This window comes from Eutrigla gurnardus, assembly GCF_963514095.1.
Source record: "Eutrigla gurnardus genome assembly, chromosome: 16".
Classification (NCBI taxonomy): domain Eukaryota; kingdom Metazoa; phylum Chordata; class Actinopteri; order Perciformes; family Triglidae; genus Eutrigla; species Eutrigla gurnardus.
Genome location: NC_139927.1, coordinates 7,729,755 through 7,750,846, shown reverse-complemented (window position 1 = coordinate 7,750,846; position 21,092 = coordinate 7,729,755). Strand labels below are relative to the sequence as shown.

The 21,092-nt window shown below is 42.4% G+C and overlaps 2 protein-coding genes across 3 annotated transcripts; both read right to left on the bottom strand.

The window, feature by feature from the left end:
* Positions 1-478: 478 nt before the first annotated feature.
* batf (basic leucine zipper transcription factor, ATF-like) lies at positions 479-5,074 on the bottom strand. The gene is made up of 3 exons (XM_084030523.1): positions 4,820-5,074; positions 3,769-3,873; positions 479-1,345 (listed from the first exon to the last, which is right to left on the bottom strand). Exons 1-3 carry the CDS (start codon positions 4,880-4,882, stop codon positions 1,139-1,141), a joined length of 375 nt encoding a protein of 124 aa, XP_083886649.1. The 5' UTR covers positions 4,883-5,074; the 3' UTR covers positions 479-1,138.
* A 6,349-nt stretch (positions 5,075-11,423) lies between these two features.
* Positions 11,424-17,150, bottom strand: zc3h14 (zinc finger CCCH-type containing 14). Of its 2 annotated transcripts, none has more exons than XM_084030597.1 (17): positions 17,028-17,150; positions 16,642-16,684; positions 16,437-16,551; positions 16,290-16,330; positions 16,010-16,184; positions 15,584-15,905; positions 15,321-15,481; positions 14,958-15,058; positions 14,700-14,858; positions 14,411-14,482; positions 14,075-14,231; positions 13,777-13,976; positions 13,527-13,665; positions 13,290-13,429; positions 13,040-13,122; positions 11,845-11,951; positions 11,424-11,660 (listed from the first exon to the last, which is right to left on the bottom strand). In XM_084030597.1, exons 1-17 carry the CDS (start codon positions 17,061-17,063, stop codon positions 11,657-11,659), a joined length of 2,055 nt encoding a protein of 684 aa, XP_083886723.1. In that variant the 5' UTR covers positions 17,064-17,150; the 3' UTR covers positions 11,424-11,656. The 2 variants fall into 2 exon arrangements, with proteins under 2 accessions (XP_083886723.1, XP_083886724.1); XM_084030598.1 differs by having other exon boundaries at positions 15,321-15,478.
* Between the last annotated feature and the right edge of the window lie 3,942 nt (positions 17,151-21,092).

The window sequence follows — 21,092 nt, the reverse complement described above, 5'->3', positions numbered from 1 at the left end:
AAAACCCGCTTCGAGGATCTTGAAATAAGTCGGTCAAATAAGGGCGGAGTTTCAACCTTGTATCTGGTGTGCGAATGAAACGCCGAGACAGCTCACAATACTTATTTTATAGTTCGTAACGTGCTTCAATGTCGGCCATTTCTCCTCATATAAAGTCTGTCGTGGAATTAGTAAAAAAAAAAAGAAGTTTTAAAATATCATTATTTTGCCAAATTATCTAATTCTAAAGGGAATTACCACAACCAAAGTGCCATGACAGCACCAGTTGCGTTCAAGGACAAAGAGTTAATTCACACAGCCCAGGGCAGATATATATTTGCGAGCTACTGTAAATGAATCTGGTGGCGAACAGCGCCATCTAGGGGACTCCCCCCCTCCCCCGTGTCACGTGTCCCCTTGTTATCAGCACCAGCTTCACACGCTGCTGTTATGACGAAGAGAAGGAAAAACACTGCATGAATGAACAACCACGTGGAGGTCAGATATGTTCACCTCAGAGGCGTCACATTTAATAAATACATTTTTTCCTGGATCTTCTCCCCTCATCAGCATCATCACCCGTAAACAAGTTGAGACCCCTTTGCACAGCCTTATATATATGTTCTTTTTAGGATCTCGACTTTACATTCTCTTTGTCCACAATGAAGTCTGTCAAAAATCTCCTGAGCATTGTCGATCGACATTAAGACACTGAAACACGCTAATAATACAACTCAAAACATGACAGGATGACAGATGCCCCCCCCCCACCTGTGACGCTATACATTTTACAAAATAAAAACACTGCATCGTCTGAGTCACCTGCATACAAACAGTAGGTCGTTGTTGGTTTTTCTCTTTTTTTCTCCCAATGTAAACATAGACTCTACTCATCTCAGCCACATAGACTCTAGCCATCTCATGCAAGATATGCAAGGATAAGAGATGAGCACAAGCAAAAATACCTAGCTGAACCCTGCCTGGTACAGTCGTGGCCTCCGCACTGTTCACCGTGTTGGGCAGACACGCCGGCCTGCCGTGTTAATGTTCAACAATGATTAACATTTAGAGACACATTTCCAGTCATTCTCTCGCTCTCTTTCTCTCTCTCCGCTGAGGTCAGTCATCGGTTGGCAGCGCGTCCTCGGCGGCCGTCGGGTCAGTGCTGGTAGTGTGGTACGGTGATGTGCTGGTGGTGGTAGCTGCCGTGGTGAGGCGGGTAGAGGAGGTCGGGGGTCTGAGGGGTCACGCCGGTGCACAGAGGCTCGTGGCTGCTCAGCACAGACGACAGGTACTTGGCCTCCTCGGTCAGCTGCTTCACCTCCTTCCTCAGGGCGGTGTTCTCCTTCTCCAGGTTCTCACTCTCCTGCAAACACAGTGAAATGTGTGGATTACTTTAAAGCACCATGCAGGTCTACTGTATAGCCTCACAGAGCTGCTAGCGTGACTGTAGACTCTCAGTATGGTTTCCATTCAGTTAGGTGTCAGTATCATGTTCTCGAATGAACCCCTGGAACAACATTATTTAATTAAAGCCACATGTAGACATGGTGTTCATAATGAGAGGCTATCTCAAGCAAGGATGTGCAAGAAAAGGTTTACATTTGGCACACATGCTCCGGTCCTGCCAGGAAATAAATGTGTATGAAATAGAATAAATAAATGTGTGGTACTCTGCGGAACATATTTGGCCATAAAACAGGCTTAAAATTGACTTTTCAATTGGCTAAAAAGGCTAACCTGGTGGTATGCTTATGGTATTCCTGTTCAGCTGGTAACACAGGTGTAATTGGTCAAATTATTTATTGTTATTTATTGTTATTTACACTATTTATTGGGCCGCAGCCATTCCAGTGAGTCGGCATTCACTATAATAAGTATGTTATTAATAACACATGTGATAACCATGCAATGATATGTCAAAGAAAGCTAAAAGGGTCTGTTATGTATAGCTGTTTTGCGTTACCATAACTTAAGTGATAAAATTAGAGAAACATGTCATTTTTAAGTCTATCCGACATGTTTTTCTTCTGAACTGAAATTAATGAAGTTAAAAATCTCTCTTGTGAGTAAAAAAAAAACATATTTTTTTATTTTGTATATTTCTAAAACATTATAAAACTCTTGATCAAACTTTCAAAACTATGAATACTGATTCAAACACACACACACACACACACACACACACACACACACACACACACACACACACACACACACACACACACACACACACACACACACACACACACACAAGCACCACAATCTTCAAAGTTGCCATTCTAACTTGTCGGATGACGCAAGTGCATTTTCCAAAACAAGCTGTCACCGAGAGATCATATAAGCAAAGTTAACTGAATGCAAGAGTTGAAAAGAAAAACATGTTTTTTTGGTGTGGGAGCAGCAGGGGAGAAAATCTTCCACTCGGTTAATGAAAAGGTCATTCACTATACGGCCGAAAGATTATAACGCCGAGCTTGCGGGTCCTTACTGTCACAGAACCTTTGGGCAAACCCCAAGCACTTGCGTCACTTAGTCAAATACAGCCCACTGCTATCAGCGCTTTACAAGAAGTGACTGCCTTTTTCTCCCCGCCTGCCCACGGCGTAAAAATTTACACAGAAAAGAAATACTACTGAAGAAACAGGAAACAAGCCGCGGTGTCACAGCGAGGGAAAATTTGCCTTCCTGTTTATCTAGTGAGACAAACGAGAGAGAGAGAGAGGAGAAAGAAAAAAAAGGTCTCTGTGGTCCCTGTGGTGTTCTCTACGACTGACATGCTTCAAAGAGATTCAGAATCTATATATTCTGAATCGCACAGGAAGGATTCTCACGCATTCAAATCTCCGGGTTTGCTTACAGAGCGTGGGCTCTGAAGGTCAGAAAGTCTTCGGTTTAGCTGAAGCCACACACAGCACAGCGCACCTATGCATCTCGGGCCTGAACCTGAACCAGGAAGTCAACCAGGTGATTATGCGGTCAGCGTGTTGGAATGTGTGCTGATGTAATAATCTGACAGCAACATAACGGATCCATGAATGAGATGCATCATCGGTGGGGAAGCGGTTGGTGGTCCTGCTGCACATGCATGGAAGTCCAGATGAACAAAGATGTGCCCTTTTGGAAGGTTTTTCTTGTATAAGTCAAACAGGTAAACGACCACAACGATTGGCTAGCAAAACGAATGACCCGCCATAAGAACAACAACGGGGCCAACAGACAGAGCGAGCAGACCCGAACACCCGTCTGTTATCGGGCTCTCTGGTTGCTGGATTCTGATCTCTGGTGCTGCAAAAAAAAAAAAAAAAAAAAACAACAACCCAGGAGCGATTGCCCACACGTGCTAATTTATTCATGAAGCTTCTGCAAACACAGAGCGGCGTCCAAATGTGCGGTTCGACAGAAGCCATGACACATCGCCACATGGTCAGGTAGCGTTTCGTAAATATAGTACGAAGACATTCCCAGTTGACCAGTTGAACAGTTGGCAGAGCCTACAGGCTGCACTAACAGCATTTACTCTACACAGTATTTAGGAAGGATCCCCTCATTAATGCTTGTGTGCCGTGTCTACTATATATAGTCTGATTTGTAAGCAGTGCTACAATAAAGTTAGAACCAATGAGCTTTTGGGGCTAGAAACGCGGCTTTGTGTGTCCAGATTGTGCCCTACTTTATCACTTTACATTAACACCATGTACTATCTTCTCTGTGGGCAAATGTCCCAAGAAGCAGAAGTCAGTGTGAAGGTGCAGAAAGAGAGAGAGTGAGAGAGAGAGGCCTTCTCACCAAGTGCAGGCTGTCAGCTTTCTGAGTTTGCCTCATCCTGCTCTTCTGAGCAGCGATCCGGTTCTTCTCTCTCCGCATCACCTTCTTCGCATCATCTGAGGAGCTCTGGCAAAAAAAAAAACCCAAAAGAAGTTAAGGTGTGTGTAAACAATCGAGCGGGCAAAAAAACTGGACCGAGATGTTCCTGAACCTGAAAAACGTGAAGATCGGAACCGTTGAGGTCTCGCTGGCGGGGTTACATGTGTCAAATGGAGGCGTTTTTTAATGGCAGTTTGACAGAAGACGAGGCTCCAGTTTACACCCAACGTGAAGGGCAGGGACGGGGAGTGACTGAGTCATCGCTTAGGTTATAACGCACACCCCGTTTCATGTCCTGCACACTCAATTTTCTTGGTATCGTAATAACTAATCCACGTCAAAAATGCTGAGTCGGTTGTACTTCAAAGAGATAACAATTCACGGTCTAACATCTTCTGATCTGTCCGTTAAAGCATTGCTGGAAGAAGAAAAAACCCCTAAACAACTGTTGCTGCAGTGGATGAGCTTCAGGCGCCCAAATTGTGTATGTGTATATATATATATATATATATATATATATATATATATATATATATATAGTGTTCACAATGTGCAGGAGACCCAGCAGCACATGTGAAGCAAGTCTCACATTGCAGAGAAACATACACTACATACTGTATTCATACTCTATTCAACACACGGTCTGTTCCCATCACTCACAGTTCAAGAGACTCGCCGAAAAATCTCAAAAGATTCACCACAATCTTGGATACGTAGCTTTGCAATTCACAAAAGAAGAAATCCTTGCCTCCCCTGGAAGCGAGTCATGCCTGCAGCCCATGTGTGCATGTGAAAGACTTCTGAGAAACTGTGAAGGGAGCCGACGAAGACGGAACTAGTGTCTCTCTGATGAATGTGCATCACACGTCCAATCACACACACGGGGTTCAGGATGGAAGACGCTTACAGTTCAACGAGGATGTGAGGTTTAAAAAGCATGTAAAGAAGCGTGTTATTGAGAGAGCACACTTACCGGCCTGCTTCCAGGTGATGGGGACTTGTAACTTGTGTCATTGCTGTCAGAGCCCTGAGCCATAGCCGACCGCGGTGACTGAAACCCTATGCCTTTGTCCACTTCTGCTTTGTAGTTTATTTACTATGTGTGTGTGTGTGTGAGAGAGAGAGAAAGAGAGAGAGTCTTTGAGGCAGAACGTGCAGTGCTGAGAAGAACTTGGCTAAATGAGTGTGTTTCTCCCTCTTTTCTTTCCCTTTCTGACACTCCTCCTTCTCTACTCTCTCACGCTTACGCTCTCTTCCTTTCTCTCTCTCTCTCTCTCTCTCTCTCTCTCTCTCTCTCTCTCTCTCTCTCTCTCTCTCTGACACACATACAATGTGAGACTAGCTGTCTGCCTAATTAGCTGTATCTGATGTGGCTTCTGGTAAGAATCTGGGTAAGTTGCATTCGACTGGAAGTCACATGTCTGAGGGAAAGTTAAAGCACATAAGGTAATCTTGTAAACCCCAGAGAAATAACATATCAGGGGGTTGAGTTTAAATACACATGTTACCAGAAGAAAGTATCAAATACTTTCTGAGTATAAGTAAAACTAATATTTTATGTAGGATTTTGTTTGGCACACTCAAAAAAAAAACTCCTCAAAACCCAGATACCTTTTTTTTTGTTAGGCAGACATTACGGGCATTCCCTCTTCCTCTTTTGTTTTCTAGATGCCACATATGTTACGTTTCGACCAAATCCTCAAGAGACAACACATCCTAAAACTCCACATGGATGACTGAGTTGTGAATATTTACGCTCTATTCGTGGTGATTTCCAGAAGCGTACCATGCTTCTTTTTTTTTTGCCAGCTGCAATAATGTAAGGCTGTGTCGAGGGCCTGGGGCTCCCCAGACCCCATCTAGATTTCCCTCCGCTCGAAATGACTGAGACGTTGCAGAATTTTGGAATCTTCCAGAAAATGGAGTTTGAGGAGGGTAAAGTCCAGATGAAGAAAAACCTGAGATTTGTTTCAAAACGCGTTATGTGTAACAAAAATAATCGCAATTATTATATATATATATATATATATATATATATATATATATATATATAATTAAAAAGAAGAGACAATAGGAGAAATCTATAGATACACAAAATGCTAAGGTGTAGTTTTACTGTCCAAGTTTCCTTTAAAAAAATACACTTACACTTCCAATTAATTAATTCCAAATAATTCCTGTTATTGTACAGGGAGTATTTTAACTATTTTAACTCAACAAAAAAAAGTGAATAAAGTAAACAACAATACATAGATAAGAGAAGAGAGAAAAAGAAGAATGAGGAAAAAGAAGAAAGAAAAAAAAGAATAAGAAAAGCAAAAAAAGAATAAAAAATAATCCCTGATTTGTGGTGTTAGACTGTTTTTTAGAAATGTGTTTCACTCATTTTGTGCTTCAGAATTTTTGGGGCATGTCTGGAGCCATCCTGAGAATAATCCCTCAATTAACACAATAAAAACTAGAGCACATAGCCTCCAATAACCTTCGCAAAGTCTAATAAAGCTGCACGATTTAATGACTTCATCCCCATTTAATTTGGCATTTAACAGCATTAACATTAGACATAAGATTTTAAGCACGTGTGATCAAAGCTCACCTGAGAGTGGGCGTGGTTTCAGAGCCTTCAGTGGACACGCCCCCAGCATTAGCAGAAAGCTAATCTTGCTGATTATTTTAATCATTCAAATTCGGCTGGGTTTTTAATAACACATATCCATGGTGTAACAAACTCAGAAAACATATTTAGATTTTTGCGTACACAGCGGTGCGACGCGTTAACGTCCAACACCATCGCTCGCTCAGAAATCGTGCTTCGCGCATATGTGACTTTGTGTATTATTTTCTTGTTTACCCCCATCACGAGGTAGCATTTGGTGATGCAAGAACAAGATTTTCTTGTGAGGAAAAAAAAAAGAAAAAGAAATCAGGACAAAAACAGCTTTGCTTGGCAGAACAGCCCTCCCACACAAAAACATGTTCGACCATCACAGGGATTTTGAAACGCTTGGGCAAGGCCAGACATTTCTAATACTTGGCATTTAACGCTGTCCAAACGAGGTGAGAGGCTGTAAAAAGAAAAGAATGAGGAGAAAAGCTGATTAGTCAAATTCTATTTAACGAGGGCAAAATACAGTAAATTATAGAAAAACAAAACCAGTCTGTGGCTTTGACTTCATGTCTAAACCTTAAAAAAGACAATCAGGCATCTTGAAAGGAGTCCAGTTCTTCGGTCATGCAAGAGATATGACAAATCATTTGCTCAAAAATGCATTTTTTTAAAATTATTATTACCTATAAGTGCATTTGTGAGCTATTCCATCTGGAGATTATAAAAACAAAGAGGGCTTTTTGTTCTCCTTTAATGCAGGTGCTCAATCGAGGTCCTAGAAGCTGATCATGCTTGACACACAATTCCGTTGTCACAGCTCATAAGTAGCCTAAATGACAAACCAATAACACCTGGCTTGCATGAGATTTCTGCCTAAAAGCCTATAAAGGCAGTTTTTTTTCTCACCACTTTGCCCCTGGGTGATGTTGGGACTTTGAAATTGTATTGACTCTGGAAAGCTTGAGCCTATTCTAGTTCTGCTCAATGTGTTAAGTGTCCTGACATGACTTCTGTTGTGATATGACACTATAAATACATTTGAATCGAATTGAATACAAGCGACCGCTGTCGAAGCATTTATTAAGTTAGAAAACTGATACATCCTCCTTTGAGGTCTCTCTTCCTTGGAAATGACTGGGGGAGGGTTTCTAATAAGCACCAAATTATTGAGGGGAAATTGAAGAATCGCGTAGACGCCGATGACCGTAAATAAACCACTGATAGCCTACACATGTTGTGAGTTCAATTACACTGAACACAGTATTCACTTGTGTGAGTCATTGCAGCAAAATGTGGTAAAGTCCAGTCTGTAAAAAGGTTGACTCTTCACCTATAATAAAAATAAACTATACAATCAGCACATGCAAGCAAGAACCAGGAGATCTAAATGTACTGTCTTTAGTCAAGTTAAGACAAACAGCATGTTCAGGTATAAAGGTTCAAACTTACAGGCCATAATGAAGACTAAAGTGTACTAGTACACATTTCACTCCATGTTGAATACTTAAATTAACCTGATAAAACATAGTCTCTTTTCAGTGTACACAACCAATATGATTGCTGGGTTGTTAACATTAACGCACAGTTAAAGTTTGACATTTGTTACATTTCAACTAATAGTTATATTACGCCTCCTACCTCATGAGGGGTTTTCAGTGTAGTAGCAGGAGACGTCCAGGTGGAGGCGGTGTAGGATCCGCAGAGCAGCCTGTCTGTGAGTGTTTTTAATGTGAATAAGAAGATAAAGACAGAGCGATGAAGCTGCTGTGTGATGTAAAGATATAATGGATGAGTGTTCGCGTTGAAACAGCGGTTTAGTAGAAAGTGTAAAAGACTGGGTCCCGCTGTATTATTCAGGCTGCACTACAGTGTCTATTCACAGGCGCGATCCCACTACTGAGCGGCACGGGGGCTTTGGCCTGCTCCGTTTCCGACCTGGGCCGGTGCACCCCTCCTTAGACGACCTGGTGGTCCCGGGCTCCCCCTGGAGCACCATATCGATACCGAACTTAGTGCGGACACCCGATCGGCATAGTCCACTGCAGCTCAGAACTCCTGAACTCAAACGCTCCGCCAGACTCAGCCTCCCAGTAGCTTGGATTACAGGCGCGCGCCACCGCACCCGGCGAGAAACACACCAGCTCACAGGGCTTTTAACGTGGATGAACATGACGTCACCATGAAGCACGCGGCACAGCGGCATCTAGCGGCGGGAAAGTAAAACTGCAGCACCGTCAGAGGTGAGAGGATTTATCTTATTTATCGCTGTATAACGTCATGATTTTATCTGATCATTAATGTTAAATAAGCCAGAGCAGGAAATATTCCAGAATACAATGATCATATAATATTCTATAAAATACACTTATTATTATTTGTAATACATTTGTTTTTGCTGAAGACCTTGATATGACAAATAATTAAGTCTAATTAAAAGCATATTTTATACACTGTTCGTTTAACTGTCCACTTTTACTTTAAATGCAAATTATTACAATAACTAACAGAATAATTTAGTAAACAACAACGTTTTAACCTTAACATGTTGTAAAAATACAGAGAACCATAGAGATGAAAATGCTGGCACGTTCTCTCTGCATTTCTCTCCTCGGTATCATCCAACATCACTAGAGGTAGGAACACCGTTTTCATTGTCTTCAGTCAAAGATTTTTCATAGAAACATTTAGGGAGAAATGTTCAGCATCTCAACAGCATCTGCAAGAATCTATACAGAAAAATAAACTGATGTCCAGCAACAAAGAGAACATGCTACTTTACTGCCTCACATTGACACTGGCTACGTGTCAGCACTGATAAGACACTTCCTTCCTCATTTATGGTAGAAAAGATATTTTCTGTTGAAGTGAAAATGTTTAATTAAATCATGCAGGCTATTAAAAAAGGAAAGCAGAGGCGTTAATGGGATGCCATCCTGGTTGAGTGTGAATTCCAGTTGTAAAGAATATTCTCTGGCGTTAATGTGGTTCTGATGAACTCTGCAGATACTGCAGAAAAAAAGTGTCTTGTTGCATGATGTAGTAGCAGGAGTCGTCCAGGTGGAGGCGGTGTAGGATCCGCAGAGCAGCCGGTCTGTGAGTGTTTTTAATGTGAATAAGAAGATAAAGACAGAGCGATGAAGCTGCTGTGTGATGTAAAGATATAATGGTTGAGTGTTCGCGTTCAAACAGCGGTTTAGTAGAAAGTGTAAAAGACTGGGTCCCGCTGTATTATTCAGGCTGCACTACAGTGTCTATTCACAGGCGCGATCCCACTACTGAGCGGCACGGGGGCTTTGGCCTGCTCCGTTTCCGACCTGGGCCGGTGCACCCCTCCTTAGACGACCTGGTGGTCCCGGGCTCCCCCTGGAGCACCATATCGATACCGAACTTAGTGCGGACACCCGATCGGCATAGTCCACTGCAGCTCAGAACTCCTGAACTCAAACGCTCCGCCAGACTCAGCCTCCCAGCAACTTGGATTACAGGCGCGCGCCACCGCACCCGGCGAGAAACACATCAGCTCACAGGGCTTTTAAAGTGGACGAACATGACGTCACCATGAAGCACGCGGCACAGCGGCATCTAGCGGCTGGAAGGTAAAACTGCAGCGCCCTCAGAGGTGAGAGGATTTATCTTATTTATTGCTGTAAAACGTCATAATTTAGTATTTAATCTGGTCATTAAATTAACCAGCAGAAATACAGATGTTTTCTCTTTCAACACAACTGTGTTACGTTACGTTTTTTGTTCGTTAACAAGAATGTCATTTGCTTTTTCACCTGTGTGTTTGTGTGTGTTCTGGTGACCCAAATCAAACACACCGACTACGTTGCGAACAACAGGTGCATTCTGGGTCTAAACGCACCCCAGTTTGCTGCTCACAGGGCTTTTAACTTGGACGAACATGACGTCATCACGAAGCACGCGGCACAGCGGCATCTAGCGGCTGGAAAGTAAAACTGCAGCTGATGAGGCTGAAAGATAAAGTCATAAACAATCAGACACAACTTGACGATAATGTGATTATTTGTTAATGCCTGTTAGAATCACATATTTATCCGATAAAGTCGTATAATATTTGATGGTGATTTCGTGGTTCACCAGTAGGGAACGACTACTCAATTTTCAAATGTTAACAGTGAATTCAAACTTTCAGCTAAGGAAAATAAAATCAATTCCCTGTATATTGTTTTTTACATTTACATTTAGGTCATTTAGCAGACGCTTTTGTCCAAAGCGACTTACAATAAGTACATTTGTCAAAAGAAGGAAACAAAGAAACCACAACGTATCATTGCTGATAAAGTAAGAGCTAAAAATAGAACAAGTGTTAGGTCCTCATCTGAGTAAAGTAGTACTTCAAGAGGATTTTTTTTTTCTTTTTGGGGAGGGGGGGGGGGGTGTTAGTGGGTCATGCTATGTAGAGTCGAGGTGAAGTCTGAACAGGTGAGTCTTGAGCCTTTTTCGGAAGATGGCAAATGACTCAGCTGTCCTGACATTGGTCAGGAGTTCGTTCCACCACTGAGGACCAGAACAGAGAAGAGTCTGGACTTTGCTGAGCGACATTTGTTTGATTTCAGCGATGGTGGTACCAGCCGGCCAGCTGAAGTAGAGGAGCGGAGTGCTCGCTTCGGGGCATGAGGTTTGACCAGTGTTTGAAGGTAGACGGGTGCCGTTCCATTGATGGCCCTGAAGGCCATTGTCATCGTCTTGAATTGGATGCGTGCTGCAACAGGGAGCCAGTGGAGGTCACGGAGGAGGGGGGTCACATGGGAGAATTTGGGTAGATTGAAGATAAGGCGTGCTGCAGCGTTCTGGATACGCTGTTTTCTTTTGAATATATCTGAACATTGTATAGTTTGGTTCCATGCCTTATTGTCACCTGTGACTTGTACCTGATCTTATCCTTAAACAATATACAACAATATTTCAAAGAACATGAGATAAATGATGAGATAACAAATTTGAGCTTCATTGTCAAGTATTTTAATATTCTGGGAGCATGAGCTCTGAGCATGAGCATGAAAACTTTTTCAGCTTACAAAACACTTTAAAAATCAGTCCAAACAATACATTAAAATGAAATTAAACAACAGTTAACGAATGAAAGAAAGAATGAAAATCCATAAACGCAGATAGAGGACTTCCTCCATAGACTCTCGTGTTAACCGTCGGACTTCTGTCAAGATTCTCTGGACTTTATTAGCTGCGAGACAGAAAGACAGACAGAATTTAGTAGGTGCGAAAAGTATGATACGGATAAAGAGATCTCTTAAATCGTGGCTTTTATGAAACATTTTTAAAAATGCCATATTGTGTGAACCACACTCATAAATTCTTTGGATTATTTTATGCAGGAGCCACTATTATCAACAGGCTTATCTTCTCACCTGCTCTGTGTTTTTGTCCACTTCAGGGCGTGTCTCGGAGGCACGGATGTGGTTGGATGGTAGAAGGTACATCCAGCTCGTTTACACTGTGTCGCGAAGCGACAAGGCTGTGGACAAGAGGGACAACATTTAGAAAGTCAGAATCCACTACACAATACAATAAAAAGGTTACAATTTGCAAATAAAAGCGCCCCATATTAATTCAAAATACAATAGGGGTGGGTAAAAATATCGATTCAGCAATGCATTGCGATTCTTTTCCCCGCAATTCAATATCGATTCAGCAATCTTCTGAATCGATTCAAGCCCCTGGCCAGTGGGGGCGCTGTGACCGACACCCTCGTGTGATTCGCGCTGTACGGACGGGGGCCGCACTAGACCAAACCATTACAATATGGCGACCGGAGTGAGTACACACCGGCCGTGGAAGCGCCGCGAATAGGCGCGTAGCGGAGCCCGCTTCCTTTCGGCGCCCGCTTCCTTTCGGCGCCCGCTTCCTTTCGGCGCCCCTGTTAAGCTATGGTGTCGTTCACACCAGACACGGAGCGCCGCGAATAGTTCCGGCGTCTGCTCTATTTTTTGCGCGTCCCGCGAGCGAACGCGTCAGTTCTGGCAGTAAATCACACAGTAGCTGTGTCCCAATTCAGCGTCTGCAGCCACAGCTTAAAGAAACACGAGACAATCTGGCCAATTTTCAAAATAAAAGCAATTTTCAAAATAAAATACTGCGATTGACAAATGCGATCATAGTTGTGTATCTCAACTCGCACTGGGAAACAGGAAGAGAAAATACATTTAATAAATGAGTGAAGAGTAGATAAACAAATATGTGCATTTCAACGGTATATCTGCACTACTACTGTCTACTACCATAGCTTCCGCGGCGGTTACATGCACTGTAGTTCAGTGTTTAAGTAGTGTCCTGTTTTATCATGCTATGAGTTATACCACGGCTGTTCATAAGGCATGAAACTAAATAAATTATTTGAAAAAATGATCTGGTACTCTTACTTGTGTATTTCTACTTGAAACTGAATTGATATCAAAGCATTTCAATCAATATCGAATCGAAATTGAATCGAATCGTGACCCAACGAATCGAAATCGAATCGAATCGTGAGATTCTAAACAATACCCAGCCCTAAAATACAATTACAAAATCATAGCTCCAAATCCACGCTTTCAAACGTCTTACCTTGGGATGATAAAATGGGCAGTCCATCTTCTTGCACTCTGGGAAGAAGCGGCACACACTAGCGGTTTGCACAGGCGCCACTGCTGCAAACACAAAGAGTTACGTTTTAGGAAGAGTTTCACACATGCCTTGATCTCCATTTGTGGAATCAAAATACACCCGTATAAATGTTGGTATCACAGTCGTCGATACTCTCTCAACGGAGAGGCTGAACAGTGTGTGTCGACCCACAGATGTGATGAGAGAGTACCTGGCCTGGGCGGAGGAGCGGCTGTGCTTCTTCTGCTGACGTGAGTGAAGGAACAGTCTGGCTTGGTGCACCTGGCGTCGTATTTACAATTAGGATGCACAAAAAGGCATTTATCCCCAAACTTGCAATTGGGAAATGTCCTTTAAGAAACAAAACGCATAGAAAGCATGAATGTTTTAGCGAGTGCAGGGTGATAAAAATAATGCATTTCTTCAGTTTATTAACACAAATACTCACTTGCACTTTGTCGTAGGGTGATGGTACATACAATCATCTCCACTTTTACAGACTGGCCAGAACTTGCAGCGCTCCACCACCTTCTGTTTCTTTAAAGGGACGGCACCCTCTTCCCCCATCTCAACATCCATCACATCATCTGTCAAAAGAGGAGAGAACTGAAGCCCTTTGTAACCGTATTTGAAATGTGCTGCAATAATAATAAAAGTAAATGATTGCAGTCACAATTTATTGTGATGAGACCCCATACCTTCTGATGATAAAACCGGCCCCTGTAGTCTGTGAAGGATGCTGACTTTGGACGTCCTGTTGACGGACGCCTCGGTGACCTTTGTGGGTGGTCTCACGTCATCCAGCTCCATCTCGCAGTCTGCAAGAATCCCCAGTGGGCTTGGCACTCCATCCAATGTCACTATGAACTTGGGGCTGGCAGAGTCACCGCTCTCCTTACTGGTGTGAGAAAAGAAAAGAGAAAATACAAAACATGTGAAAAACGCTCATGTATAAATTGAAAGAGGCGAGAGTATATTCTGTGTGGGTGTGCGTACCTAGCCTGGACCATGCGTGGTATGGCAGACTGGACATCCCCTTTGACCTGAGGACGCTGCTGGCTTCTGGCTGTAGATTCTCCCAGCTGAGGTCGACTCATTATGAATGAGCGGGTGTCAAATGGCTTTGCCTCAGTGCCTGCAGCGACCTCAACAACTACAGGTACATCACAAAAAACAATGATCACTTAATCCATTAGGCATCTTCAGGGATATTTATCATTAGTTACTATTTCTTAATCCTCAGAGTTGAAAAACATGTGGGAGAGGACAACTTTATTGTAGTCATTTTCTAAAGTTACTCCATAGAAGCAAAATGGCACAATAAAGACTCACCAGATTCACTCGGCTCTCCTCTATCATCGCCCTTTGCCAAGTCCAACTGGAGGCGTGAAGCTAATGATCTTGCTGGAAATGGGAGGAGAAAAAAAATAAGTACAATTGTCAAAAGAAAGAAGAAATGTAAATTTAAAAAAATCAATACTCAGTAGTGGAGTAAATACTGATATTATTTCTTTTTAGACATTAATTTACCTCACTTCTTGGCTTTTGGGTGGCAATGTGTTTAAAGTAGTACTCAGCAAATATAAATGTATATGCTACATCAACTCTACTCTTCACATACCGGGTGTTCTGGAAGGAGGTAGCTCTGCGGAGGTGTAGGACTGAACCCTGGGGGCCAGGCTGTGGAGGTGCTCCTGGACCAGCTGGATGGCTGCAGTCATCTCTTCAGTGCTGGCCACACGAGTACGAGGTGCCACGGGAACAGTCTGCCTCTGTGGATCTGGGGGGGAAAAGAGGGAGGTCAATGTAGTAAAGTGATAACGACAACTACTAAGATGAATAACCTGGATTAGTGTTCATAGTAATGCATTCAACATACTTGTGGGGTAGGTGGTAGTTTTGGTGATTGAGTCCTGAGCCTCAGAGATGGCCTTCAGTATCAGATTCCTGTTGGCTTGCTTGGCTGGAGGGAGAGTAGGCCTGAAACAATAGACACCAAAGTAATGTTAAAGCTCAGCAAAGTATGTATGATCATTTAAAAGAAGTCAGTGCTGGATAGTTTTTTGTTCTTTTTTTAGAGGCAGTGAGGTCTTGGTAACTACAGTTTAAAAAATGCATTATAACTGAATGCAAATACCTAGTTTGGTTATTAACAGTGAATTACAGTCCTGGCTGTCCCTCTAATTAGATAATGTTCACCATACAAATGTTACAAAATATCATATGAGGTGTTGACACTGACCTGCGTTCTGGTTTGGAGGGTAAGGACACTCTACTGGACATGCCCCTGCCTCCGTAGCCTGCATCTTCCTCTTCCACGTCATCGCTGTCCTCGTCTGCCGCTCGGTTCACTCGTACCACTGAACTCGCTACCGGCACCTTGCGCTTCCTTGACATCTCCTCCTGTTGAACAAATGGCAGAACATTATCAGTACGGATCCGTACGTACACACGTCTGACACTATGTCAACAGAAAGTGTCCGGACTCTCATCAAATCACAGTACCTTACTGGATCCCGTTCTGGAGGTTCTGCTGCTTCTGCTGTCCTGCTGCCTGGCGTGAGAGGATCCTTCCGAGGGTCGATATGTGTCCGCGGAGCTAACGGATGTAAACTTACTCTGACCCGGTCTGTAAATTTCAACAGTGGGTCTGCTAGCTGCGCTGCGTGTGCGGCCATGGTTGGTGCCCATTTCTACAGGATCATCAGCGATGAAGTCATCATCCATCTCCGGTTTGATGTCGATAACAGCATCTAAGGGGAGCAGCTCCATGAGGGGCTTAACAGTGGAGGTAAGTCGAGAGGAAGTCCTCTCCATGCTGCCTCTCCTGATAACAAACAGAGGTATATATATATAATTAAGACAATGAACTGTAAACAGTGATTGTCAGCATACAAGGGCAGGAAAGTATTCTAGATGTGCATTACGCACCTGTTGTCATGAGCCGAACTTGACACGCGGGCTTCAGTCTTATCCGAGCGAGAGCTGGACACGGTTAGCACCTTGAACTCTTCTGCGCTGCTGTCCTCAATTATAGATGAGTGGCTCTTCCCAGCCACCGTATCACCGTCCGAGGTAAGCTCATGTGTACTGAGGGACGCAGGCTCTGTACACAACCATGTAGGCAAGCGGAGGAGGAAACCATGAGCTTGTGTGAGATGCAAAAAAAAAAGATGAAAATCCTGCATGCATTCAACACCGTCTGACTTACCGACTGCAACAGATCTTAACTTCTCGAGGACACCCTGTAGCCTGAAATCAGCAAAAAACATGTTATTTTGTATGGTTAGAAGAGATACAGTAAATGTTGAGAATAACCGCAAATTGTGAGGTGTATGGGGTGCAGGCTTCATCATACCACACTGTGAATTTAATAGTGTTGTTTCCCAGGAAAAGAGATAGATCGTCAGCCATCTGTTGGGAGGTTTTCTTGTTTGCTACCATCACCATGATATAGTCAGGAAGCTCTTCGTCTAAATCGACACAGAAAGGAAACGCATGACTTAGTGCATGTCATGTGGAATCAGCTATCGTTTGATATGTGCACATGAAATATAACTTACCGATGTATGCACCGAGCTCCTGAAGCTTGCCCTTGATAGCCGCCTGAAAGAGACCAAAAGTTCAGTTCGCGCTAGTTATTATCTCGCTAAAAAAAAAAAATTACAGAGCGCATCATGGCTGCGCCGATATCCGTTCCTACAGAAGTCTCCTTAAAGCCAGAAAACATCTGCTAACACGTCCATCAACCCGCCTGTTAGATGTGGTATTACGTGATGAAGCAAACCCTTCATCGGCCTTCAAAATTAAAACCTTGTTTTCATTATGCCCGACTGAGAATTTACGCTAGCATGCTAATGTTAGCTATCACCGTTTATGCTACACTAACTATTAACCCAGAGCTTAGGCCCTTTTATACAGGTCAAAGTCAACACACACTGTTACTTACTCTTATTTTCTTGCTTATTTCTGCTCCAATCTCCATGTTTATTGTTTTATTCAAGTATATAAGTTATGAAAGGAGCGAGTGTTGCTCTAGCTTCACCGCTAACCAACAGGGACAAATGGTGTGTGACGCTTAATCACGTGGGCGAGGAAGGAAGCCGAACAGGGACAAACCAAGGACAAACTGCAAAATGTTTTAATTTCCGGCAATTTTCCTCAAATTTCAGGCTAAATGACAAATAAATCACAATAAATATAACATAAACAGACATAAGGCATCAAATTCCGACACTATAAAATTGTAAACAATATTTGTATTAGAGTCAAAAACTGCAGAAGGAATGTAATCACAAACTCCCTTAGACAAGTAGGCTACACCAGTAATCGATTAAACACTATTACTATAATTGGACGAACAAAAAGTGTCAAGATCCATGAAATGCAATAGATAAAGAAATCATTTTGCTGCATTGTCGTACGCAGTGATACTGTATTAAATAACATTCCTTCATGGGCAGAAATGGAAATCAAACACAAACCCTAGTTCAGTGCTGCATCCACAAGATGGTGCAAGAGACCATTAAGAACAACACTGATCTTTTTTTTTTTTTACCCCCACACTGACATGTCCTCTTCCACAACTGGATGATTTAGTCCATGATCAAAACGGTTGCAGAAACCTAAACGTGGAATCACTGACAGAAGATTCACATAGTGAATTTAACTTTGAAAAACAGGTGGGTAAGCAAAATACAGATTTAAAGAAATACGTTTTTAACATTAGTCACAATTCTAGCATGGACGTTGTGCCCAATCTTGGACAATCTAAAGGTATTCTGGGAGTGAGAGTAAAAGGAATGTCGAGTTTATGAGACAACCTTTGTTAGAACACTTCAGTCATAGAATTGACATTTAATTTAAAATAACTTTAAAAAGTTGTATTGTACAGCATGTGTCTTTGACTTTCTAATTTTCATAACTACCCCCCCCCCCCCCCCCCCCCCCCCAGATATTATTTCCTGTTTTGAAGTCTCCCAATGCCAACCAACAATGAAGGGAAGGATCTTACTCTCCGTCTAGACGAGCGTCTAACACTCTCAACCACGGCCGTCTGCTCCGTCTCTCTCTGCTTTGTTCACACTGTAAGCAAAGCTGAAGATTAAAAAAATCAACTTTGTCTTTTTTTTTCTTTCACAACCACGTTATAAAATAACTGACACTCACACTCCTGTTGATGCATACTGTATATATTTCTATCACCATAATAAGCACCATTCACATAATGTTTTTTTTTTCTTTAAATGTATGTGGTGAAGTGCACTTGTGCTACAGTTGAGGTTTACATCTGTATGAGAATGTACCATTTGAATAGAACAACGATTACCACGGCACATGTCACAGTCTTGCTTTAGTGAAACTATGAACACAGCATCTATTTCCTTCAGAATGACAGAACAGTTCATGCTTACAGAACTGTTTATTGTTCCCACTATCAGCGTGAGGCCAAAAAAACTTCAGGGCATTCTTATAAATCCACAGCGAATGATCACTTAGATAATTGGTCATAATACTCATAATTTGCTGTAGCTTCCATTTATCTCAAGGGAAAGCATGAGCAGTTTCTTTTCTAACCGTCTTCACTGGGAATGAAAGAGAACCTTGAATGGTTCCGACAGAAAACCCAGGAGTCTGGCAGAAACAAACTCCACTCAGGGCAGAGAGGTGCTTCATCTCATTGGTGTTCATTTCTCGAGGGCATAATTGGATCAAGGCAGAGGCAGAACCTCTGCAGTGACCCCTGTAACAATAGTATTGCAACAACATCCATCAGCGGAGCCAGAACAGCCCTTGTACTGTACTATCACACGCATCCAGTCTGCCCTGCTACGTGTGCTGAGGCATGCACGGCAGATTTTTATCATCCAAAAAGGCACGCTGTCTTTTTCAATATTGCTGTGTTGGTGCAGCATACTGCAGGTGCGTGCTGTACTGTAAAAATACTATATCTATTTACTATTTCTTGCTTGTATAAGTGCTTGACAGCTGGATCATCTCAATGACTTCCAGTAAATACACACATAACAGGTCACAGTATGTTAATGAGTGAGGTTAAGAGGTGTTGGTATAGGTGTATATTTTTAAACTTTGTTTCCTGCCACTTCTAGTCTTTATGCTAAGCTAGGCTAACCATATTTTACCAATCTTCTTATGGAAAGAAAACAAAGTGTATTTCCTCAAATGTTTAACTATACTTCCTTTAAAATGTGCCTTCAGAATTGCTTAAACTGAGCTGCCAGATGGTTTGTTCCACAGAACCTTCTGAGAATCTGTCATTTGAAAAAAAAAGGGGCATTTTCACAAGAAAGATTTTCAGTAGAAATACTCTCCAGTTCTGATCTAACCGATGCTATTGCAGCATCTTAGCTAACCTCGTCGGGAGCCGCCATTGTTGTTTTACATAACAGTGGATTTATGACTTCTTGGTCCGTTACGTCCCGCCATTTTTTTTTTTTTTTTTTTTGTAATATAAGGGAGTTTCCTCTGTACTGATATTCCAGGTGACACATGCTTCATTTGCATGGACTTACAGTCACCATCTGTGGGACTTCTGTAGGCTACATATAGGCTATGTTACCGCAAATCAGCTATTTATGCGGCTGCCCTCCACTCACACAGGTCGGTGATTCTATTTCCCTTTTCTTTGAAATTCTGCCATAAAGTAAGATACTGTGAATCAGCTGATAAACTTCTGCAAATTCTGCAACCGCATGCCCTGTGTCGATCACGGTTCTGAGAAACACTGTTCTCTCCTCACCACAAAGGAAAGTAATACTCTTTTCAGTGTCGTGTTGCAGTTTGGATAAGTCAAGATCCTGCCTTGAGGTTGAAAAGAGGGGAAAGAAAGGATGTAAAGGTAGATTTTAGAGGAAAAAAGCCTTTAACAAAGAAGTGCACAGGAAGCTAATTCATTGCACCTGCTCTGACAATGTCCAGAAACCCGATACAGGCTTTCCTGGACAGGATGACACCTGTATGAATGAAGCTGCTGCAGCTGGGTGTCATGTTTTCATATTGCACAAACACAGAGAGAGGAAGACTTGAACGCATACAGAGTCACACAGTGGCAGCTGCTCCGATTTAAACACTTAAAGCAGAGGTGTTGTCAGAAAAGTTCCAGTGGAATTATCGGTTTTGCTGCAAAAGACAAAAAAAAAAAATGCAGCTGGTAATGGTGCTTGTTTGCAACCAAGTGTGCAACAGTAAGATCTATTATTTAATTGAAAACGTTGTTTTGTTCACTGTATCAAGACATGTTTTGACTACGCCCACATGTTAAAACCCAGTTTTGATTCACGCAGTTGAGCGCCATAGCTTTTACTCATTAGTCTGGCGGGGAGGGCACGGCCCATTACGGTTTACAGCTGCTCTAATCACCGTTGCCAAACCTGCTGGAAGTTCAGCAGAAGGACTTGGTGGGTCACTGCAGCGCCGAGTCTGGATGAGTCAGTGATACGCAGCTGGCATCATTTCCAAATATCAATCTTTGTGTTGTGTGGGAGTGCAAGGGCAAAGGTCGAGCAGCGTATTTAAAAGAATTATACAACCTGGAAAGCGGTCTGCATAACTCTAAAAGAACTTGGGGGTAAACTGTGTGTGTGAACCCGTATTACAGAGTTCTCATCAGCATGCAGGTTGCCATTACAACTCTGCATCTACAATCAGCATTAATTGACTATTAGGAGAGCGGCACCATTTGTCAGGATTGAATGTTTTGTTTCTGTTTTAACCTTTTTTCTATGTTCTTACGCGGACCAACCACCTACACAGACTGGGCATGTTTCGGTAGCTTCTTGGAGATGAGCTTCACAGCAAATCCACTATTAAAAAAAAAAAGATTGGAGGTGAATGAGGGAATATTCTGGATCATATGAGGACATAAGTCAAAACAGTATTATGTGACAGATTCTTGAGAACACATTCAAGAGGAGTAATTCAACATTTTTGAGAAGAGGTATATTGGCCTTGGCTTATTAGAAGATTGATAACACTCGTTTTTATGGTTAATATG

Coding starts and splice junctions, on each gene's coding strand:
- batf (XM_084030523.1), bottom strand. CDS start 4,882: ATGGCTCAGGGCTCTGACAGCAATGACACAAGTTACAAGTCCCCATCA. Junction 3,874..4,819: donor CATCACCTGGAAGCAGGCCG/GTAAGTGTGCTC, acceptor TTTTTTTGCCAG/AGCTCCTCAGATGATGCGAA. Junction 1,346..3,768: donor AAGCTGACAGCCTGCACTTG/GTGAGAAGGCCT, acceptor CTGTGTTTGCAG/GAGAGTGAGAACCTGGAGAA.
- zc3h14 (XM_084030597.1), bottom strand. CDS start 17,063: ATGGAGATTGGAGCAGAAATAAGCAAGAAAATAAGA. Junction 16,185..16,289: donor GTTAAGATCTGTTGCAGTCG/GTAAGTCAGACG, acceptor GGTTGTGTACAG/AGCCTGCGTCCCTCAGTACA. Junction 11,952..13,039: donor GCCCATTTTATCATCCCAAG/GTAAGACGTTTG, acceptor TCTTGTCCACAG/CCTTGTCGCTTCGCGACACA.